General features: G+C 61.8%; 2 protein-coding genes across 2 annotated transcripts; both read left to right on the forward strand.

Moving 5' to 3' along the window:
* The first annotated feature begins 10,740 nt into the window (after positions 1-10,740).
* Positions 10,741-16,405, forward strand: C10H15orf39 (chromosome 10 C15orf39 homolog). Its single transcript, XM_035336175.1, is given in 4 exon segments — positions 10,741-10,895; positions 12,865-15,553; positions 16,288-16,313; positions 16,316-16,405. Coding segments are annotated over 3 exon segments (2,745 nt in total). The 5' UTR covers positions 10,741-10,895; positions 12,865-12,924.
* Positions 16,406-18,332: 1,927 nt separating this feature from the next.
* Positions 18,333-22,365, forward strand: LOC118172172. The gene is made up of 12 exons (XM_035335933.1): positions 18,333-19,149; positions 19,253-19,311; positions 19,404-19,552; positions 19,896-19,990; positions 20,146-20,204; positions 20,336-20,472; positions 20,547-20,671; positions 20,870-20,928; positions 21,190-21,344; positions 21,424-21,532; positions 21,789-21,909; positions 22,160-22,365. Exons 1-12 carry the CDS (start codon positions 18,625-18,627, stop codon positions 22,202-22,204), a joined length of 1,638 nt encoding a protein of 545 aa, XP_035191824.1. The 5' UTR covers positions 18,333-18,624; the 3' UTR covers positions 22,205-22,365.
* Positions 22,366-23,073: the final 708 nt, after the last annotated feature.

Consider the following 23,073-nt stretch of genomic DNA (forward strand, 5'->3'; position numbering starts at 1 on the left):
TAGCACCCACCGGCTGTGGATCTGCAGAGGAGAAAGAAGCTGATAAGAGGACGGCGTTGCCACTGGGGCTCGTGGAGAGGCTTAAATCGTGGCTTGCAAAGAAATTGGAGAGCCTTGAATGTAAAGAGTTATTTCTTTCTCCTGCAAATGTATAGAGCAGCGGTGGAACTGGGTGTCTAAGCGGAGCCTGAGGGGATGAGGGAAGGCTTCAGGGCGGCTGCCTGAAAAATGCACAGAGAGACACCGTGCCCAGGGTGTCTCCTCTGGCTGCAGAAACAGCTGCAATTTCACCACTGTGTGATCCTCTGCGGAACTGCTGTTACTTCTGGTCGGAGGCAGGTCGTGATAGCATTGCAGGGAGGGATAAGGGCTGCGAAACCGCCTCTCCTTCGGGGCAAACATCAGAAACAGTTAAGTTCCTCTTTGGAGGCGGAGGGCTGAAGCAATGCTGCTTCCATCCATGATGAAGCCGCCGTCCCCACCCATGGCAAGGTATGTGCCAGCAGCCTCGGGGCAAAAAAGGCTGGCTTGGGAGTTCTTCCTCCCTGCAAAAGCAGCAGAAAGAGCAAAGTGGTGCTGCTTTGCGTCCAGATAGCCTGGCTCCAGGCACGGCGCTTCGGGCACCTCCCCTGTCGCTTGGGCTGGGAGGTGGGTTAACAGCAGCCCAAACCTCTGTCCTGGGAGCCTTCAGCAGAGCAGAGGAACATGAACCATCAGGCAGATTGCTTAAAAACAACAATAATAATAACGATTAAAAGGCTATCTAGCTGAAAAGCCCGTGTTTCTTCATTCCTTTCACAGGTCTGAGCTCCCTCTGCTTCAAGTCCCTCACCGCCTCCCCGCGCCATGCAGCCTCCCGGCTCCAGGTTTGACGCCGCCTGCAGCGAGCGGGGCCGCGGCGAGCTCGTGTCTTCGAAAGCGCGGTGTGGCAGGAAGCCCTGTGCTTTCCGGCAGAGCTCAGCGCCGACCGCAGCGGGGCTGGGGCAGGGGAGGACATTTGGGACCTGGAAAGGGATGCGGCGCCCCGGGGACGGGGAGCCAAAGCCCTGAGGGCTGCCTGTCTCCACTGTGCTGATGGTTTGGCCCCGAGCAGCAGGCAGGCTGCCTTTCGGAGCACGCCTTGCTTCGGGTCGGTGCACCCGGGTGGATGGGAGCAGCGCGGTCCTGCCCCAGACAGAGGGACCGGAGGGCACGAGTCCCGCTGTGCGCGGGCGCACCTGGTAGCTCGCATCGACTGCTTTGTTCTGCCTCGAGGCGCTTACCCTTGCTGCTACAGGTCTAGCCGCAGGGGTGATGTTCTCCTGCCTCCTCCAGCCTTTTTCCTACGCCCCGGTGGCTTTGCTTTCTGCCCCCAGCAGCGTTTTGGCCTCTCAGGTGGGGAGAGATGAGAAAGCCGCCCGTGTGCCGCGATAGGGACGCGAGGCCGGGCAGACTCCTTGGCACCAGGCGCGCCGATAGCCCTGCTCCAGTGATGACAGCCTCACAATTAAAACCTGCAGGTGCAGCGTTCTTGCCCTGGCCAGCTGCCTCAGCGGAGAGCTGAAAAAAAAATTGTTTCCAGGAATAATTGAGCTTAATTAGAAGCTCGAATTCCCCAGGGCCGTGCTGCTCAGTGTTTCTGTGCTTGTCTGGAGTCGTGCAGGGGCTGGAGTGCACACGGGCCAGCCGCAGAGGTCCTGCCCTGCCCTGCAGGTACTCTGGGGTCCTTAGCGAGGGCAGAAGGTGCTCGGAGCTGTGTGGAGGGGACGGAGAAATACTGAGAGCAGGCAGTCTGCTCCCTGCCTGGTCTCACCCTGGTTTTCCCTTTCATCAGTGGGATGTTGTTTTGTATCACTTCCAAATGCTTTAGTACTAACTGATGATTTGACATGCTCGTTTTAGGGAAATGCTCCATTTCTTTCAGGCCCTGCAGAGGGTTTGGGCTGGGTGACCTCTGCTCAGCCAGCAGAAAACCTGCAGGAAGCCGTAGAGCTGCCGAGGAGCAGCAGCAGCCCCCAGGCATGCAGTCAGCTCGGTTTGCACAGCTCCCCGGGCTGCTCTGCAGCTCTGGAGAAACACAACTCACAAACTTGAGCACGATAAGGTTGGGGGAAGAAAGAAAACCACGTCAACGCCGAGGAATGCGGCCGGGACAGAACATGGTCTGCGGCTGGCAGAGCCCCCAGGTCAGGGGGCTGCTGGTAAAGGCCCCCTGCACCCCCAGCAGGGACCTGGGGGCATCCCCAGCTCCTGATGGCTGCGAGCCTTTGCACCGAGGGCAGCACAGTGCCCGTGCCCTGGCCAGGCCTGGCCGTGCCGAGGGGTGCCATGTGCCCTGCGGACACATGGCTGGGGACGCAGAGCTCCTGTGGGTGCTGGCCAGGAGCCCTTAGGGCCAAGCCGAGGTGGGGGCAGCAGGGAAAGCCCTGGCCCCCGCCTGCTGCTCTTGCGAGCAGTGACCCCGCTGCGCCTGCCCCGTGACCCGGCCCTTGGCAAGTGCGGCCCCTTTATAAAGGCAGCGAGGTTTTGGCTGCTGGCTCTTGCTCTGAAAGCGGAGATGGCAGCAGACGAAGCCGGGGGCTCGCTGTGTCCCCCAGCAGCCCCGGGAAGCCCCTTCTCTTGCCCTTCCCTGCCAGCCATGCTCAGGGGCTTCCCACCCGGGGCTCCTATCCCTCCGGGGAAGCCACCTTCGGGCTGGGATTTTCCCCGCTGTGACCGAGCTCCGGGGTCCCTGCGCCCTGCGTGCGCGGCGCTGCAAGCAGCAGCCTTTCTGCACGGGTGGCACTCGGTGGCCAGGCTCCTGCGGCGCTCTGCGGGCTGTGAGCACCAGCCCCGTGCAGCTGCTGGAGCGCCCTCAGCCCTGCAGTCAATGAACCCGGGTGCTTGCTTCAGTGGAAAGTCAATATTGACTCTGCCGTCATTTGCATGCGTCGGCACTAAAATTAACAAAAGCAGAACAGAGCCCACGCTTCGTTCCGATGCCAGTTGTGTGGCGGTGATTCTTAAAAGCAAAATAAAATGAAATAAAGTGATTGGGCTTACTGATGTCGTGTGCGGGGGGCTGCGGGCACAGGGCTGCAGGGAGTTGCTCCCATCCTTGCCCTGGGTCTGGAGGGAGGATGGAGGTGGGGAGGTGAAGTGCTTGTCTCCATAACTCAGCAACTCATTAACATCCCCCAGCTCTGTCCTCCTTGAAGAAGCATCCTTCCCCCAGAGCATCCCCCTCCTGACCCCATAGCACCCCATCCTTCCCCCAAAGCACCCCCACCCTGCCCCCAGCGCACCCCTCCGATCTGCGTCGCCTCCGTCCCAGCTCCCCGGAGGGGCCGGGGGTGCCGGGGCCGGGCGGGGAGCATCACGGGCCATGGGAACCGGCGGCATCCCTGCGGTTTAGAAACTGGAAATAAAAGCTGAAGCGGTTTGAAGGCTCGGCCTCGAAACAGGGAAGGTGGCGGGGGAGCGGAGAGGAACCAAAACCCGCCTGCGGAGGAACCATCGGGGCAGCGAGGGAGAAGTGAGAGCGGCTGTGATTACTGCAGGCGGCGCTGGGAAGGGTGGCAGCGCTCTCTCTGCCTCTTTCACTTCCCTGTCCCAGCGCCTCCTCCTGCCTTCAGCCTCGCTTTTTGCCCCCTGTGCCTGCCCAGGGGTGGCCGGGCCCGGTGCTGTGCCCAGGTGAAATCCCGCAGGTGCGGGGCTTTTAGCTCCGGCTCCCTGCTGCTTCCCCTCCCTCGCTTTGGCCTCGCCTTTAAAAGCATCCCTGCTGCCCCTCTGGGGGCTGAGGGCTTCCCTCTGAATTAAACCAAAAAAAAAAAAAAGGTGTAACGGGGAAGGGGGGGGAGAAATGCCAGGAAAGGTGAGGCCGCTCCCTGAAAGCCGACCGCTTTCATCCCAGAGGAGCCCCGGGCTCGCGGGGCCGGGCAGGGAGATCACAGATGGCGCCGGGTCGGATGTGCTGGAACTCCTCCAGCCCTGGCCGGTGCTTAAATAGAAAGGTTACGTACCCGGGGGATTTATTTCATCTTTTAATTGGTTGTTTGTTTACACGGCTCGGGAGCTCTCTGCCAGTGTTTGCTTTGCTGGCTCGCTCGGCTCCTGCGAAGCTGGGACGTGCTGGGGCTGGATTTCGGCTCCTGCCACAGAGGTGGTGGTGATGGAGACCCCAAACCCTGGGCTTTGGGACACCCCTCTCCTGAGCATCCTCACGGGGAGCGGTGCAAAACGCCCTCGTGTTCTTATAGTCCTTTTCCTTCAGCATGGCTGGGAGCCGAGGGATCCTTGCCCGGGCTCAGCACCCCTGCCCGGAGGGGAGGAGGGCAGGGATGCTCCTGGTCCTCCGGAGCTGACATCAGTGGGGATTTTGGGAGGAGCTGATGGGTGTCGCTGCAGGAACGTGGGCTTCTTTCTGTTGTTTTTGGGGCTGCAGACATGTTAACGCCCGCTTTGCGCAACCGATCAATTTCTCAACCTTTTCTCTCTGCAAACAGCTGGGGACGGGGGCGGGTTGCTTAACTGGGGGCAGGAGAGCCGCCTGCCCTGCCCGCCTCGCTGACCCGCGGGTCTCCCTTCTCCTCTTCCCCCCTTCAGACAACAACAGCCAGAGCCATGCCTGGGAGCAGATCCTTGCCTTACCCTCCCTTTTTCCCCCTCCTGGCTTGGAGGCGAAGCTCCTCAGGTGCCCACGCTTGGTATTTTATTTGCAGGGGGAGGAAGACGATGGGCACTGCGCCATGCCGAAGGCCAGGCGCCACCCTGCGAGCATCCCATGCTTGGTGCCACCAAGCTTTGGTCCCCGTGGCCAGATGACAGCGAGCATCGCGTGTGGCATCTCCGTGCCAGCCCCAGGCCACCCGTTGACCTGCTTGAGGAAGGCACAGGAGATGCCTGGAGCGCGCAGGAGGTCGGACCGGCCGACCGGGAAGCCTCCGAGACGCTGCCGCCCTCGGGTACGATGAGGGATGAAGGCTCTGGGGAATTTTCCCCTCTTGCTGCAGGCTGTTGGGGGAAAAAATATACACCAGGAAGCTTCCTGGCTCAGCACGGTGGAGTTTTGTGTCGAGGCAAAACAAAACAATTGAAATCTCTTGCTTTGTGCCGTGGGCTCAACTTCAGCCATGGGACGGGGTTGGTCGGGGCTGGGGCTGGATTTGGCCACCTTGGGGGGAACCGGAGGTGGCACGGCCACCGTCAGCCTTCATCACCACCATCATCATCACGGGGGCACCCAGGGTGGGAATCACCTCCTGGAGAGCTGCCGGAGATGGGTGAGGAGCTGCTTTTTGTGCCGCCAGGGTGCCCGGGGCCGGGATTTACCCATGGCAGCAGCCGCTGGTGAGAGGTCTGGAAAACCCGGGGCCCGCCGCGCCTTGCGCCGGGCTTCCCAAAGTGGAGCAAGCTGAGCCCGGCCCATTAATTACCTGCTCGGGGACAAAGTTCGTGGGTTTGGGCTGCCCCCCTCCATGGAATAAAAAAACAAAAATGCAAATTAGGCAGCCTCGTTAGGCGGCAGGACGTGTCTCTTGAGGCTTGCACATCCCTGGGCCCGATGCGCACCGGGCTCCTTCCATCTCCTGGCGCCTGCCTCCAAAAGCAAGGTTTTAGTGTTTTTGTTTCTTTTTTCTCTTATTTTTGTTCCTTCCTCCCCCGTAGCCCTATTGATTTTTCCACCCGGCCCTGAGCCTGCATCCACGTAGGTGCGTGCTCAGCTTCTGCTAGCATCTGCTCCGTGGCCGACCCTGCCCCAGTTGGCAGCGTGGTGCCCCGTGGGAGCCCTGTTTTCTCCTCAGTGGCTTCTGCCTTATCTCTCCAAGGCTTTTCACCTGGTTTTTACGTCAAAGGCACGCTTGGGAGCCGTGTTGCTGGCGTGCCCCAGCAGTTTCAGCCCAGGGCTGCCAGGGATGGAGCCCCCGCAGGCTTTGCTGTTTGCTGGGCGCTCGCCTACGAGGTGGGATGTGGGTGGGTGAACCTCCCCACGGGGAACCCATTCCCTTTCCATAATCACCAACCACAGCATTAAAAAAAAAAAAAGAGAGAAAAAAAAGCACTCCCCGAAAGCTGAGATCCCCCAAAAGGGGAAAAGATCCCCCCAAAGGGGTAGGAAGCAGCGTGGCCATGTCTAGGGGATCCCACCACCAACAACTTTCTAGATATCCTTCCATTGGGTTTCCCGGTGGAGAAAACTGGCAGGCGAGACCCAAAGCCACCACGGCAGGGACAGGGGAATGGGGGAGAAGAGCTCGGACCCCAAAGCATTGTGCCGGAGGAGGTCCCACAGCCCAAATGTCGGGCCCGAATCCAAATCATCGTGTTGAGCACAACCAAGAACTTCGCTCATTTCTTTCTTTTATTGTTATTTTTTTTCCTTCCCGGCACTGGAAATTGCTGCGTGGGCAGAAGGAGATTTGGAGGTGACGGATGGGTTTTCTGTGCCTGCCAAGCAGATGTGCTCTTTTTACGGGCATCAGACACCTGGGCTTGCCCTTTCTGGCTGGAAATGCCAGCTCCTGGGTCCCGGGAGCTCGCGTCCCGTGGGAGACGCTCCAGTTGGCTTTGCATGACCAAAGAGTGCCCCGTGCTCAGAGAGAGGCTTTTCCTGCCTTGGCTTTTGGGGTTGAGGCGCATCTTCCACCACAAAGAGCTTTGAGGGGTCCCTCCGTGCTGCCCCATGCATGGGGGTGCAGGGCCATGGGGTTGGGGCTTTCCGCCCTGCCCCATTTCCCCGGGCTGCGGGGCCAGAAGATGGCTCAAAGCCGAGGCCGTGGCGTGTCCCCGCGTCTCGGGGACAGCCGTGAGTGCCACCAGGCTCGGCCCCAAAGGGTGCGGTGACCACACAGCGCCGGGGTGGGACCCGAGGGGGTTTTCCAGCAGGGAACTCTGCCTTGCCTTGGCCCTGCCAGGGCAGAGCAGTATTTTTCCATCCGGCTTGGCGGTGTGGAAACACACCCAGGCACGGAAAAAGCCTGGAAGGGAAGAAAGAAGAAAAGGAGACACTTGGCCAAGGCAGCTTGGCAGGGTCCCAAGGTGAGGAACGGCTTCAGGTTCATCCCCTGTACACGGCCCGGGACCCCAAGCCCTTTAACCCCATGCCAATCTGTTTATTGCCCTGGGTGGTTTGGTCTCCATCCCCAGAGGAATGTAATGCAAGGAGGGGGAAAGGCTTCTGTGCAAAGAGTGGGGGAAGAAACTGGAAGAGAGACAATGGGGGCGGGTGGGAGCGAGTCCCAGGAGGATAAATAGGGGGTGGCTGCTCCCTGCCTCTCCTTTTGCCAGGTCTGGGACCGTTGAACTGAGCTGGCTGCCGGCAGGCTGAAAGCGACCTAAAGGAGGAGATTCTCCACGCCACTGGGAAGAGAAAATCCCAGGAGGGAAAGCCACCAAGGAGCAAGCCTGGGGTGACCCGGGCTGGGCCCCCAGCCTGGACAGGGCAGGTCCTGCTCCTGACAAAGAAGCTCTCCTGACATCTCCTCCCGGCTCCTTTGTGCAGCCCCCCAGGGACATCCCACCTGGGGAACCCCCTGAGTCCTTGCACAGGGCCAGCCCTGGGCACCGGCTGGCCAAAACACGACCACCCTGGGGGCAGATGCAGCTCTATGGCTGGAAATAACTCCATTTATTATTATTTTCCCCCTTCTTTTGGCATTTTTGGCCACATCAGTTCCCTGGGGCTGCACTCTCTGATCTCACAGGTTACGAGCAGTGGAAGGACAAAGGCAAGAGCAGCTGGGCAAGGAGGAGAAGACAGGGCAGGCAGGCCTGGGGTGGCCGTGCTCAACCCCAGGAGCTGCTCCAGGGGCCGTATTCTGCCCCATGTCCTCTGAACCCCACGGAGAAATCAAGCCACCGCTCGCTTTGCCCCTTACAAGCCCATTGTCCCTCGCAGCGGGCAGCAGACCCACACGGACGGAGGGGTCCCCACCCCTGGTGATGGCTCTCGGTGTCACAGTGAGATTTTGGAGGAAAACCTGAGCAGGGGGACATGGGATCCGGGTCTCCACACTTCTCATCACCACGGAAAAAAAAATAGTGGAGACAAAATCGCGCTCCTCACGGTCATGTTTGGCATCCCTCGGGGGTTCATGCCCGCTCCGCTGTTGCCAGGGGGATATCTTGTTACCTGCAGATAATTACCCAGAGATAATGATACCTGCACCCACGGTGAGGTCTTACTGGGTCTCATCCTTCCTGCCTTCCTGGGGCGACCGTGGGTAGTGGGAGTGTAAAGGGAGAAGCTCGGTGGTGCCTCATCCAGAGGTGGCCACCACCAGCCGTGCCCCAAAACGACCACCAGCTGCTCCGCCGGGCTCCTGGGACCTCGGGAACCTCTCCTGGCCCCAAAATAATGGGGCCCTGAGGAGTTCATTGAGGGCTTCGTGTCCTCGGGAGGCAGCAGCTCCGATTCTCTCCGTCCCGCTTGCATGATGCAAGACCCAGCTCCATGGGGAACAGGCAAAGTGTGAATTAAGAGCAGCTGCACAGCTCTCTGGCTCCAATTAGCTCCGTAATTAGGGCTTTGTGGAGGACACGGCTACCTCCAGGGGTGTCTCCAGGGTGAGAGCTGCTAACAAGCCTGGAGGCCCTGGGATGGGGTTAAAGCCACCTCGTGGGTGGGAGCAGAGGGGTGGGACAGGAGGGATGGGGACGTCCTTGGGTTGGTTCAGTTGGGTGCGGGGCAGAAACTGGAGAAATCACCCCCAGATTTCCCTGGGCCCTTGAGGAACCAAGACCCTATGAGCGTGTTGGTACAGGAGGCTCCAGTTAGAAGCCGCCCCCGATGCCGAGCAATGAAGGCCCCATCTGCAGAGCCATAGAGGACGTTGGTTTGGGTTTTTTTAGGAGGGAGGATCACCGTGTGCGTAGCTGTGGAGCTGCAAAGCCTCCTTGTGGTGCTGACTGGGCTGTCCCCATCGGTAGGGACAGAAAAAATTGGGATCAGCCCCTGCTGGTCCCCCTGGGTGCCAAGTTGTGCCCCGATGCTGCTGTTTTGGGGGCATCCAAGGGACATCATGCTTGCAGCTCTGCTCCTCGGTCCCTGGGGGTCCCATCCTGGCCACAGCTGGGACAAACGAGCCCAATCTGGAGCCGGCACGTTTCCTGAGCGCCGCCGGGGCCCGAAGGCAGCGAACCGCAGATAAAAGTTGCCCAAGTGATGAACCCGGAGATAGCCGCCGGCGCTGCCGGGGCTGAGAAGCCTCAAAGAGACAACTTGAAAACCACACACGGCCAAAATCGGGCTGGGGCAGGCAGATCTGCTCCCGGGCTGCTCGGGGGGGGAGGGCTGGCACTGGTGCACCCATGGGTGCTCAGCCCCTGTCACCCACCCCATGGCCGTGCATCACCGGCAGTACCCGAGCTCAGCATCAGCCCCCAAAGACCACTTCCCCCAAACTGCCCATGTCCTAGTCTATATATTCAAATATATATATATTTAAAGTTCCCATCTACTGTAAGCACGCTGCTCTGGTGCACCAGCAGCCCAAATTTCGGTTGGTGCTGCGCGTGAAATGATGAATCACACAGGAAGCTGAAGAGAAGGAAATCTGCAGCAAAAAGAGAAAAAAAAAAAAAAAAAAAAAAAAAAGCAAACCAAGAAACACAAAACCAAAAAAACCAACCCAAACCACAAGGCAGGTAGGTATTTGCTTAGGGGACGGGGAGAGAAAAATAAATAAATAGTAATAATAAGAAATGCTGCAGGGAAGATGTAAGACCCTGAGGTATGTCGAGAGGGGAGTTATATGGCAAAATAATGTGTTTTAGAATAAGTCATTTTTAACAAAATGCCCCCTGGAAATGAGTGGAGGCTGCCCCGAGAGCCTCTTGCCACACGTCCCAGCATTGTCATGTCTTTTTAGCAGGAAAATGGTATTACAGAAATTACGGGGTAAAACCAATTGACCTAGCAGACCAAAAACTAAGAAATCTGGGGGCGATAACGGAAGATTTGGGGGAGATTTCAGAGTTCAGCAGGTAGGTGTTGAAATAAGTTGGTCCAGAGCAAGTTTGCTTAAATTCTTAAGAGTTTTGAGGCTTGCACGATGCCAAGGGGAGGGTACTGGTGAGGAAGAGGAGGAGGAAGAGTGGCGTAAAGGTATAAAGGGTTATCTGCCACACCAAGAAGGTGAGCTGCTGTCCTGCCCTAGACGGGAAAAAATAATGCCAACCATTTCTTTATGACAATAAATCCAAATAAAAAGGTCTGCTAAGGGTTTCCTAAGACTTGGCTCCCTTCCACCGCTGCCTCCCCGGAGCTGCTGTAAATTAAACAAGCCGTGAGGGTGAAATAATGGTGAGGAGCCCAACGATTTGGGCACCTGGCTTTGCTCCACGAGGTCCTCCATCACTGAGACTTGTCGCCGGGCTCTGTTCTGCACCCGCTGCTGGACTGAGGCCCCAAACCCCCCAGGTTTGGAGGCCGGGGGAGGCCGCTGAGCCTCTGCCAGCACCTTGCCGAAGGGCTCTGGGTGCCCCCCTTCCCCTCCCAGCACCGGTGTCGCTGGGTCTCGGTGGTCCTGGGGGTTCGGCATCGCTCGGGGGCCGTTTGGGGCAGGGAGGCTGCGGGTGAGGGCTGCGAGAGGAGGCCGGCGGGCAGCCGCGAGGCTGAGCTTCGCTCGGCGTCCTCCTCCCATCCCTCCCAATGGGGGGGGTGCAAATGGGGGGCTCTGGGGGGGGGGGGGGGGGGGGCAGAGCCCCGACGGGCTCAGTGCACGTGTGGGGAAGGCCGTCCCGGCCTCATCCCCTCCTCCGGCCGGCCCACGCGCGCACCCAGCCTCCTCCTCCTCCTCCTCGCCCTCCTCCTCCCACTTCCTCCGCACAATGCAAGCAGCCGCCCGAGCGGGGCAGAAGCAGCCGCCGGCCCCCCCCCGCCGCCGACCCCCCCGGCCCGGCGCCGTAAGATGCTCCCGGGGAGGCAGCGCCGCGAGGTGAGTGCGGGGAGGCTCAGCCTCCGCCTGCCCGGCCTCCAGCCGGCCGCGGGGCTTCGCTTCGGTGGCTGCTTTTGGGGGGAGCGAGGCACAAATAGGCCGGAGCGGCCCCCCCCCCCGCGCCCCCTCTTGCAGAGGGTTTCCGCGCCCTGCCGCGGGTCGAGCGCGCCGGTGCCGGGCTCCAGCTTCGGTTTCGGGTTTGTACCCATTTATGGCCGGTTTAGAGCATGTGGTTGCTGCACCGTGTGCGGCTGCTGCTGCTGCAGCTTTCTCCAAATTCCGGCGGGGGGGGGGGGGGGGGGGGGGGGGGGGGGGGGGGGGGGGGTGGGGCCCGGGGCCCCCCCCCCCCCCCCCCCCGCCCCGTGGAACATCGCTCGGGTGCTCTGGGGAGCGGTGACCCCGCAGCGGGGCTGTGCCGCACACATGCCCGCAGGTGCACGCGCACTTGGGAGCCGGATCCCCAAAATCTGGGTGCCAGCGACAAATCCCAGCGGGTTCCATCCACCTGGGGGACACTCGGGAGCCACGGACTTCGCTGGGGACACGCTGGGAGCAGGCGTGCGTGGCCTCCTGGCCGCTCCCCTGAGCCACCTGGCCGCAGATCGCATCCGGACCCGGCGGAGACGTCGGGAAGGTGACCTCCTCCTCGGCGGGGACACGAGGTCCCGCGGCTGCAGAGCGCTATCGCAGCCGGACGGAAGCTCACAGGAAGCCCCTCTGCCAGCGGCCAGCACTGCCAGGCGTCACCTCCGCCACCCGAGAGGGGACAGAGGGACATGGGGACACGGGGATGGAGCACGTGGCCATGGCAGCAGAGCCCCAGAGCGGTGCCAGAGGACCTGAGGCTGCGTTGGCGCTACCTGTGTCCTCCCCAAGGGAGGCTGCTCCTGGGCCTCGCATGGGGGATGCAGAAAGAAGCCTCCGCGCTTATATCCCTTAAATGCACGGCATTTTACCTGCCTGAACACTCGGATGAGGTTGGATTTTGGGGACGGTGCTGGGGGAATTGTCCCGTGCTCCAGCTGGGAGCGGGGGCGTCCCCCTGACATGGGGTCGGTTGCACAATGGGTGTCTGTAGACGGGCATGCTTCAGGGAAAGGGGAAAAAGAAGCGTGGGAATGCCATAAATTGTGAAATTCCTGCTTCCTCCTGAGCCCGGCATCCCCCTCAAGCACCGTCCCGACCGCCGGCCGTGTCGCTGTGTGTGGAGGGGGCACCTCCAGCTCCGTGTCCACCCAGTGGGGTGCGTGGGCAGCCAGCCGCTTCCTGCTGCCTTTTTGTGTTTCTCCTCCCCAAAACCTCCCACCCCAATGTCCCGTGGTGACCGAGGGATGTCAGCGGGGAAACGCGTTTCCTCCCCGCCGCGTGCAGAGTGGGGACAGACCCTTGTAGCAGAGCAAAACCGCCGCGCTCGGCGCCCTTTATCTACCCCAGCAAGCTCGCCCAGCTATCTGAGCCATTTCCCCTTTTGTGGACGAGGCTTTTATCTTATCTCCACGCTCTCTTCCTCCGTTTCCTTCTCTGTTTCTCTGCTAACTCTGCCCACAGAAAGAGAAAATAAACAGGGGGTGGAGAAGGGGCAGCAGACCCCATCGTTGTTCATCCCTCCGGGGGGTTTGGGGGGTGCCGAGCGAGGCCGGCGATGCGTGGGGTGGCGTGGGGGTGCTCGCCGGGCTCGGGAGGTGCTGGGGGGTGCCTAGCGGTGCTCTGGGGGGCACAGAGAGGTGCTGGAAGGGCCTTGGGGGAATGCTGGAGGTGTCTCAGGGGGTGCTGGTGGTGCTGGGGTGAGGATGAGGAAGGCCAGGCGGTGCTGCGACGGTCTGCCAGCTCCACCTGCCGGCACACGCTGCCTGCTGCTGCAGGGCCCACCCCGACCCAGGAGAGACCACGGGGGTCCCACGGGGGTCCCGGTAACTCAGGGGAAGGACGAGGTGGCCGTGGGTGACCCGTGCTCTCTCTGCCCCTGCAGGAAAGCCAGCTGACCTCGCTCGCCCCACGTCCCAGTCCCGACGCCGGCTGCGACGTATAGATGGCCGCGAAACGTCAGCCGGAGCCTTTGGATGCCGTCATCTTCAACAAGCTGCCTCGGGTGGACGCCGAGCCCGGCCCGGGCTTCCCGCCCGTGCTCTGCAAACCCAGCCCCGTGCCCACGGCCGGCTCCGAACACCACCTCAGCTACAAGGGCTCCTACTTCTCCTGCCCGCGCGCCGAGGGCCCGCTCCTGCACTGCCTCCTCCACCGGCCCCGCAGCCCCCCGCCAGGCAGGCTGGGTGCTGAGCAGGGCGCGGATGCCCTGGTGTGGGACCTGCTGATGGCGCGGGACAAGTGGCCCGGCCACCAGGGCCACCCCTTCCCGCTGAAGAAGCCGGTGGCCGTCCCCAAGCCGGTGTACGCGGCCCCGCTGTGCTTCACCCCGCTGGGCTCCCGGGGGGCGGACAGCACCCTGCAGAGGGCACCGGGGGCTGCGTCCCCCCACGGCGAGCCCCCCCGCAGGGGTCCACACCCCGAGCCCAGCCTCCTGCCGCTGGCCCCGGCCTCCCCCGTGGCCTTCTCCCCCTATTACGCTGCCTTTGAGAAATACCGAGCCCCCCCCGCCGCACACGACCTGGCCAAGGCCCCCGAGCTCCCTGGCCGGATCCAGGACTCCTGGCCCAAGCTCCGTCCTCCTGCTGGCAGCCCGGTGCACCGGGAGCATCCCCCGGCGTGCTACCCGCAGCCCCCCTTCCCGCAGCCCCCCTACCCACAGCCTCCACGTGTGGAGCAGCCTCCGGGCTCCCTCTCCTCCTACAAAGCCCTCAGCTTTTCAGCCAGTGGGGAGCCTGCCCCTTTTCCTGGTGCTTACCTCAAACCCCAAACCCCCAGGAGCTACTTTCCCATCCCCTTGGATGGCTTCGTGCCCAGGCCGGCTGGACCTGGCGCGCTGCCCTCACCGAAGGCAGCGGGGCTGCCGAGGGCTGCCGAGCCTCCGCTGCCCGCCGGGTTCCTCCAGCCGAGCCCCGGTTTCGCCTTCAGCCCCATGGAGGCGGCTTTATTCGGTGTCACGGAGCACCACGGGGCTGGGCGAGCGGCGCCGGTGGAGCCCTGTGGAGGGAGGCCGGTGGCGAGGCCCGGCAGCGCCTTCCACCCTGTCCGCACCCCGCAGAAGATGCCCGAGGGACTCGCGGGGAAGTTCCCCAAGGGAGACGCCGGCTACGGGCTGGACGTGGTGGCCAAAGGCAGCCCCATCCCGCCCCAGCACCACCCAGGCACGGGGGACGCTTGTAGGGTCGGGGATGTAACCCAGGAGCCCGCTGGGGCCACCTGTCCCCGGGAGAGGCTGAGGGACCTCAAAAGCAGGGAGATGTCCGGGGAGATGTCCCCCGCCTCCCCGCCGATGCCGGTGATCAACAACGTCTTCAGCCTGGCGCCTTACCGGGAGTACCTGGAGGGGCCCGAGGGCTCCGCCGATGTCCCTGTCCCCAAGGAGAAGAGCCGGGGGGACACCCCGCCCCAAAACACAGCCGGCACTTGGGACCCCATTGCCGTCAAGGTGTCGGTGACGTCCAGCGAAGGGGAGGGTGCTGACCAAAAAGTGCCCCCAGAGGGGCCCACGGCAAAGGCTGTGTCCCCAGAGCTGCCGGCCAAAAGCCACGGGGGGCTCCAGGGCGGTGAGGTGGCGCTGGACCTGAGCTTGAAGAAGAGCCTGGTGACAACAGGGGACATCCACCCGGACACCGGACAGCTCCGGGAGGACAAAGAGGGGCCACTGGGGAAGGTGGAGGAGGTGGTGGAAGACACCAAGCCCCCAGTGCCACCCCAGCTGGCAGAGGCCGTTTCTGGGGACAGGAGCCACTTCCAGAGCTCGGCCGCCTTCATGTCCAAGAAATACAAGATCCTCAGGTCCTGGGGGCCGCCCCGTGCCCCCCAGCTCAGCCCTGTGCCTCGCAGCCCCCCCGGCTCCCCGCCGCCCAGCACCTCGGCCCCGCAGGGGACCTGCCACCGCCGCCTGACGCTGACGGACGTGCTTGTGCCCCAAGCCCCCCCTGCGCCGGGGGAGGACGCAGCCCCCCTGCCCACCCTCTGCGATGCCCCAGCCCGCCAGGGCTCGGGCAGCCCGTGCTTTGCCACCCTGCACACTGCCCTCTGCGACGTCCTCACCTGCTCGGTGGCCGGGTCCTCCCCAGAGCTACTGCAGGAGTGGCTGAGGAGGACGGAGCCGGAGGAGGCGCTGGCGGAGATGCCCAGGTCCCCCCCCAAACCCAAGAACGGTGCCAGGCTCCCCGAGCCCCCCAAGCTCCCCAGGGGCAAGGAGATCTGGCTGGCTTTCCGGGACGTGGCCGTGCTGCTCAGCAAGCTGCTGTCCCAGCTGGAGACCTTCATGTTCACCCGCAAGTGCCCCTTTCCCCACGTGGTGCGGGCGGGTGCCATCTTCATCCCCATCCACGTGGTGAAGGAGAAGCTCTTCCCCAAGCTGCCCGGCGCCTCCGTTGACCAAGTGCTGCAGGAGCACAAGGTGGAGCTGCGTCCCACCACGCTCTCCGAGGAGAAGCTGCTGAGGGACCTGGAGCTCAAGAGCTGCACCTCACGCATGCTGAAGCTGCTGGCGCTCAAGCAGCTCCCCGACATCTACCCAGACCTGCTGAACCTCCTGTGGCACCACTCCATCAGGCAGCAGCTCGGTAGGTAGCTCGGTGGCACCCCAAGCTCTTCCCCAAGGGGCTCGTGGAAGGATGTCCCACCAAAATCCAAGGATGCACCACTGAAAAATAAGGATGTCCATCAAAAATCAGGGATATCCCACCAAAACTCGAGGATGTCCTGCCAAAAACTAAGGATGCCCCATCAAAACCTAAGCACGTCCCACCAAAAATTAAGGATGCCCCACCAAAAACCAAGGATGTCCCACCACAACCCAAGGACACCCCACCAAAAACTAAGGATGTCCCACAAAAAACAAGGATATCCCAACAAAACCAAGGATGTCCCACCAAAAAATACAAGGATGTCCCAACAAAAACCAAGGATGTCCCATCAAAAATCAAGGACACCCTACCAAAAACCAAGGGTGTCCCATGAAGTATCAAGGATGCCCCACCAAAAACCAAGGGTGTCCCACCAAAACTTAAGGACACCCCACCAAAACCAAGGACATCCCACCAAAAACCAAGGTTGCCCCACCAAAAAGCCCCACCAAAGCCCCCCAGGAGCATCCTGCACAGGGACTGGGTGGTGACATAGCCCACCACCACCTTCCTTCTCCCAGCCCCCTCCCCGCCGCTCCTCGCTGGCTCTCCGAGCACTCGACCACCCGGCTTCCCAAAATCGGCCTCCACGTGGCACGGACCGCGCAAAGATGAGGAACCCCAAAGCTTCTCCTGAGGAAGCCGAGCTCCTTCCAGGTGTCTCCGGGCAGGTTCTCGGGACGGGGACAACCCCACCGCTGTCCCTCGTGTCTTCGTGCTGCAGCTGGAGGCCGGCACCGAGAGCTTTGTGTCGTACGGGGTGGAGGCCGGAGGCTGGCCAGTAGGTGAGTCTGCTTTTGTGGGTGTTTGTAGGGATTTGTCTTCTTTGTTGGCATTTGCGGGGGGGGGGGTTTCGTTCTCAGGGTGGGCCAGGGGGGCCACGCGAGGGGCCGCTTGGGGGGGCTGGGGTGGTGGGGACCCCGATGTCCCCCACAACCTGAGGGAGAGACTGAAGGCATCAGTAGAGCCGGGGGAAATGCAATTTTTTATTAATTTTGTAAAAATTACAGGGGCATTGCTTTAATGAAGAGGCACCATCATGTTATAGCTTCTAATAATAATAATAATAATAATAATAATAGCAATTTATATTTGTCTTTTTATTTCAGAATTTGGCTTCTCCCACTGACCGCGCTGGACCAAGGTGCAGGGAGCGAAGCTGTTGGGGTGCGAGCTTCAGCCCCGGATGGATGGAGAGAGGCTGCGAGGAAGATTTGGGACACTTTTAATGCCAAAAACGCTCCCAAAACGCTGGGGGCATCCCAGGAACCCCCGACCTCCCGGACACGCAGCCTGCCTTTTCCCCAGCCCCAGGGCCTTACAACCTCCGTGCTCAGGTGTTTCCAGCAGGGGAGGAACGAGTTAAAATGAGGATTATCGTTATTAATTATTATTATTATTATTTTTTCACTACAGGAATATTTATTTTAAACTAAGAAAACGGGAAAAAAATGGGAAAAAAAAAAAAAAAACACACCCGTAACTTTTCTTAGGCAAAAGGGGCGATGTGGAAAGCAGCGTTTGGTGACAAGCCTGCAGCGTGGTGTTAGGGATCGAGGAATCTGTGCTTTATTTAATGTTTTGTAAGCCTGTCGGGAGGTGCCCCACCTCATTAAAGGGCCTGGCTCATTTTCCAACACTGCGCTCCCGTCTCTGCTTGGTGGCCGGGATGGGACCTTCCTGGGGATACAGGAACCCAAATTATCGCTCGGGCAACCCAAACCCCACTGTTTGTTTTTTGTGGGATCAGTCACCACAGCCCCTCTGCTGTGCCAAGGGCTTAATGAGGAGCCGGGGGCTCCTGTGCTAATTGGGGCCAGCTGGAGCAGAGCTGGGATATGAGATAAAAGCTCAGGGCCTGGGTGGGGGCTTGGTGCTTCCTCTTCCTGGTGGGTGCTGTGAGGTAGGGGCAAGGGGGGCTTTGGGCTTCTGGCCTCTTCTGAGCGGCTGCTTGGGTGTTTTGGGGGGTGTTTGGGGTCTTGCTGCAGGGGTTTTGGGGGTGTTTGGGGTTTTTCTGCCTGTGTGGGGTGAGAAGGGAGGCTGGACAAGAAGTAATGGGGTGAAGCTGTGCAAGAGGGGCTTTGGCAGGGCGCTGGTCCTGATCTGGGGTCTGCCCTGGGGACACCTTGGGCCCCCCTTAAAATTTCTCTCGCACCCTCTGCAGCCACACCGTCCCCATGGGCTCTCCCCGGCAGAGCTGTGGGGTGGCCCCACCGTGTCCTGCAGGTGACATGTCCCTGATGCCTCACAGCGAGGGGGACATGGCTCCAGCCCCATGTCCTGCTGCTGGTGGGCTGCACTGCAGGGCCATCCTGCTGCTGGCCGTCTGTCTGTCCATCACCGCCCTGCCCCATGGCCTGGGCTCCCTCATGGCTCCGTCCCCTGGCCGCTTGTCCCAGAGGGGACACGGGGACTCACGCAGCCACCCCATGATGGAGCCACCTGCATCTGAGGGCACCTCGGGCTGCTCCAGCGGCAAAGAAGACTCCAACAATGGCACGGGAACTGCAGTACTGGCCCTGGGGACACCAACTGGAGCTGTGATGCTGGGGGACAGCAGCGTGCCCACGTCTGACCTGCCCACGTCCAGCAGCTTCTCTGACATCCAGCATGGAGCTCCTGGAGCCCCAGCAAGGAGCCCAGGGGGCCAGGAGCGAGCTGTGAGCCCCAGCCCTGTCCCCTGCCACTCCGTGGGTGGTGTGGGTGAGGACCCTGCTGCTGCTCACCTGCAGCCCCCTGTGGGGCTGTCCCCAACCCTGCCACCAGAGGGGACATCCACTGCTTTGGTGCTTTCTGTCCCTGCTGCCCCACCAGTGGGGTACTGGTCCCTGGGCTCTGTCTCTGCATCTCCTCCCAGTGCCACGTCCCGTGGTGTCAGCCACCTGCCCGTGCTGGTCCCTTCGGAGGGGCTCAGGGGACCTGCTGTCACCTCAGAGGAACGAATTGACCCCTCCCCACTGCCTACCCACCTGGCTCTGCCTCCATCCTCTGAAGCCCCTCCTGTCCCCATGTGGATGTGGGTCCCCAGCTCCTCAGGTCCTGCTGGGGTGAGCTCGGCAGCTCCTGGTGCCACCAAAGCCCCCTGTGAGGATGGAGCAGCTACGGGGGCTTCTTGGCCTCCAGAACCCCCACTGGGCTCTGCGCCACCTTCCAGCTCCAGCCCCCTTGCTCCCAGGCACCCCCCCAGCACCACCAGCTCTCCATCCCCATCCCACCCACCGGCTTCCCCTGCCCCAAGATCGTGGACCCCAGCAGCACCAGCGGTCACACCTGATGCTCGTCCCACGTCCAGCCCTTCTCCTGCCACCTCCTGGCACCCCTCTGATGTCCCCACGGCCACCAGCTGGGTGGCAGCAGGAGGAACCCTCCCTGCAGAAGCCGCATCGAGGAGCGCTCCTGGCTCAGTGGGGGCGCAGCCTCCTGTGCACACCCTGCCCCTGAGCTTCAGGCTCCTGGGCATCGCTTACACCGAGGCTCTGAGCTGCAGGGCCTCGGGGAGCTACAGGCAGCTGGAGGACGAAGTGAGGCTGATGGTGAGTGCCAGCAGAGGCCCCTGGGGGGTTTTTGGGCAGGGAGCCCTGGGCACTCTGGCTGTAGCTGGCGGGAGCTCCCCATCCCCGCGTGCTTCTCTTCCAGCTGGGCCAGGCGCTGTCCTCCTACGAGACCTTCCTCCAGGCCAACATCCTCGAGTTCAGGTGGGTGCAGCCAGCTCTGCTGGCAGGGTGCCCCCCAGGCGTGCTGCTGGCCCCCAGTGTGGGTCAGTCCCAGCAGCTCCTCTCCCCCCCAGGAACGGCTCGGTGCTGGTGCACGGGGAGGTGTTGTTCCGGGGGGATGCCCCCAGCAGCTCCCACCTCATCCGCACGCTGCTCACAGGGGTGAGCAGAGCAGGGGATGCCTTCAGCTGGCGGCTGGAGCCCCGCTCCGTCTGGTCTGGAGGTAAGCCAGGAGGGTCTGCAGTGGGGCAGCCACCCCCAAACTTCTCCCTGCGCACTGATCTGAGCCCAAACCTTCTTGGTTTGGCCCTCATTTAACCTCCCTGCTCCTGATCCACGCAAAACCGTGCAGTGCTAAGGGTGCTGGAGACCCCCATGGCCCAGTACTGGTGCCAGAACTCCTGGGTTCCCCTCCTTGAGCTGCTTCGGGTGCAGCCTGAGCCCTTCCACCATGGACAGGAGAGCTCCTGCCCTTCACTGACTGCCTCTGCCCTGCAGCGTGGGCTCAGGGCTGGGCACACAGGTGGGGGAACAGGCACAGACAGAGGTTTTCTCACACCTTCCAGGCTTCAGCTTGGAGAACCTGGACCCGGAGAAGCTGTCCATCTCTCTCACCGCCCTCCAGCTCAGCCAGGATGGGGCAGAGCCCCTGGTGAGCGAGGTACAGTGAGCCTTGGGGGCTGTCGGGGCCGGTGCCCTGCGGGGCACTCTGCGGGGCCAGGAGGAAGGGGAACATCGAGGGAACTGCTCCTGGTCCCTCGGGGTCTGAGGGTGAGCTGCCCGTGAGGGATGAGCTCCTGTCTCCTCCTCCTGCAGGTGACTCGGGCTCTCAGTGCCCTCTACCCTGTGAGGAACTTCACCATCGGCCGCCTCAGGTACGGGAACCCCTCACTGAAGCTCCCTCCTGAACCCCATTTTCATGGCTCTGAAGCCATGAGCTGCTGGGCGGGCTGTGGGATGCCAGCAGGATGTTCCTGCCTTGCTTAGAGCCCTTCTCCCCCCACAGACCCCTCGGGGGGGACCTGGAGCTCACTGGGGACCTCTACCTGGACACGGCTGTCCACGCCGATGTGGTGGCCGTGCTGCAAGCCCTGACAGTGCTCTCCAGCAGCTCTGTGGACCTCAGCTCGCTCTCGGTGCAGGGTAAGGGTGGTCCCTGCAGGCTGTGGGGCTCGTGGCCGTGTCTGCCCACCAAAACCCGTGTCCTGCCCCCCCAGGAGCCAGGCTGCCCCTGCGGGTGTACCCCGTCTCCTTCCTCGTCACCAACAGGCGCTTCAGCGAGCGCCTCCTGGACCCGCTCGCTGCGGAGCACCGGGGGCTCGCCAGAGACCTGGGAGAGGCGGTAGGAATGGCTGGGGGAAGGGGCTGGGGGTCTCCTGGGGGCTGAGCCCCCCGGAGGAATAGGGTCTGTGGGGTGCCCACAGCAGCCCCTCGGGACCCTGTTGGGTGATGCCGCTGAGGCTGTGCTGGTGGAGGTCTCCTCCCTGGGGTGGTGGAAATAAAAATCCCTGGGGACTGCTGAGCAAATCCTCTCTTCCAGGTGGCGAGAGCCCTAAAGGGGCACAGGAGCTTCCTGCAGGCAGTGATAAGAGGATTTCTGTGAGTGGGAGTGTGGGGCTGCCCAGGTGGGGGGGCTGTGTGGGGGGCACAGGTCCAGAGGGGTCTCGGATCATCCCTGGGCTCTGAGTGTTTGAGCCCAGGAGGGTTTGTGGCAGGGGCTGGCATCTTAGGGGGCTGGCATCTTACATCCTTGGGACTGAAGGGATGTCCCCAGGGGGCTGGGAAGGAAATCCCAACGCCTCCTCATGGGACCCTGCTGGGACTGGCTGGTGCAGGAGCTCTCCCCAACCTTCCCCCCAGGCCTGGCTCCCTGCTGTGCCATGGGGATGTGCTCTTCCAGCCCCCTGCTCCCACCAGCCTGGAGGTCCTGGAGGCGCTCGCTCTTGCCGTGGGGCCGGACGAAGCCTTGGCTGGCTCTGACTTCCATGTGGACCCCTATTCCATCGCTGTTGGAGGTAAGCTCCCTTTGGGGTGGGAGCTGGGGGGGCTCCACGGCCCCCCCAGGAGGGGGTACTGACCCCTGGCTCTGTGCAGAGGACACCCTGGAGCCCCCTCCTGCTCCCGGCTTTCCTGAGTCTGCAGTGGCAGTCATGGTCGTGTGCGTCCTCGGCATCGTTACCGTGCCCATTGTCTTGCTGGTGGTAAGGGTGACGTCTGTCCGTCCGTCTGTCCCCTCGGTGGGGTCATGGAGCTCATGTGGCAGCTCAGAGGGTGGTGGGCACGAGGGCTGTGGTGCTTCCTCTGGATAAAAGAGGGACTCGGGGGGTCTGGAGGTGTCACGGCTGTCTCAGCACTGCACGAGGGTTGGGGTGCTCCAAAATAAAACCAGAAATCCTGGTGTGGGGGAGGCTGCAGCGTGAGCAGGGCCTGGCTGCAGCCTGGTGCTCCCCTCCCCAGTGCCTGAGGACCAAGAGGGGCAGCTGGAGTGACGTGGCTGTCCTGTGGGACAGGAGAGACCCCGAAGCAGGGACACAGACCCTGGAGATGGAGAACCAAGGGTTCTGGGTGGCCTCTGAGCAGGTAAGTGGCCTTTATGGGGGGGTGGGGGTGGTCCCTGGGGGTGGTTTCTGGTGGGAGCTGGAGCCAGGTAGCTGTGGGGGCTCTGGAAGTCACTTCAGGGGTCTTGGTGGTGGCTGGGCTGGGGATGGCCCCGTGTGATGCCAGGATCCAGGGGGGCTCTGAGCTCCCTGAGGCCCCTTGGGGCTGGAGGAAGGGCAGGGGGTCCCTGCTGCAGGTCCTGGAGGGGGATGCAGCCACCTCTGTCCCTCAGGACACAGAGGAGGCTCCTGTGTGCTGGCAGACGGACTCAGCCTGATGAGGGAAGGAGCTGCTGGGCTGAACGAGGCGAGGAGAAACGCTGCAGCGCTGTCCCCGCTCCCCCTTCCCTGCGGCATGCCAGCTGCCCCCTGAGAAGGATGCAGGCTCTGGTGTAACTTTTTGTACGGTGAGCTTTAATAAACTGTTTGTAGAACCCCACACCCGCCTCTCCTCTCTTTCCACCTCTCCTACGTGGGATTCAGGGTTTGTGGGGCTTGCCCTTCACACAGCCTTAAGAGCTAAGCAGGGCTGGGTAAGCCCAAGCCCTGACCCCGAACCTCCAGAGCATCATCTGAGCAGCAGGGCTGCCTTCCTTAGAAGGCCTGGAGCTGCTGCCCATCCACAGCTGGGGCTGCTGCTTCGCAAAGCAGGGCCCCTGAACTTCCCCCATGGTGAATCACAGCTGCTGCTGCCCCTGGGGACTGGGGGGGGGGGGGGGGGGGCAAGGCAAAGCAAGAGCAACTCTCTGAAATATTTTCATATTTAACTTCTCTCTAACCCGTGTTGTTTTTCCCTTCCCTCCGGGAAGCTGATGACAAGCTTTAGCTGGAATAAAGGGAGGGATGCCCTGGGACAGGCAGATCTCCTGTCTAGCACTAGAGCTGGGTCCTTGGACCCTTTCCTTCTTTGTTGGGGTGTCTCTGGCACAACTATGCTTCCCTGAGGATGAGAACCACAAAGATGTGGAAGTGTTCCCCTGAAATTTGGGTGGTCTGACCCCCAGAAATTGGGGCTCTCTGGGCATCTCGTTTAATAATGTTATTAGTGTTGGTTTCACCAGCTTTAAAAACTAAAACCCACCCCCACCCCCCAGGGTGCCAAAGTTCACCTCTTTATTCAGTGCTTGTGCACAGCTCAAGCAGCTCC

The sequence above is a fragment of the Oxyura jamaicensis genome, chromosome 10 (assembly GCF_011077185.1).
Source record: "Oxyura jamaicensis isolate SHBP4307 breed ruddy duck chromosome 10, BPBGC_Ojam_1.0, whole genome shotgun sequence".
NCBI lineage: Eukaryota > Metazoa > Chordata > Aves > Anseriformes > Anatidae > Oxyura > Oxyura jamaicensis.

Bases quoted from the DNA above. Each gene is read 5' to 3' on its own strand.
- LOC118172172 (XM_035335933.1), top strand. From the start codon at position 18,625: ATGTGGATGTGGGTCCCCAGCTCCTCAGGTCCTGCTGGGGTGAGCTCG. The intron at 20,205-20,335 runs GTACGGGAACCC...CTCCCCCCACAG, and splicing joins TTCACCATCGGCCGCCTCAG to ACCCCTCGGGGGGGACCTGG. The intron at 20,473-20,546 runs GTAAGGGTGGTC...CTGCCCCCCCAG, and splicing joins CAGCTCGCTCTCGGTGCAGG to GAGCCAGGCTGCCCCTGCGG.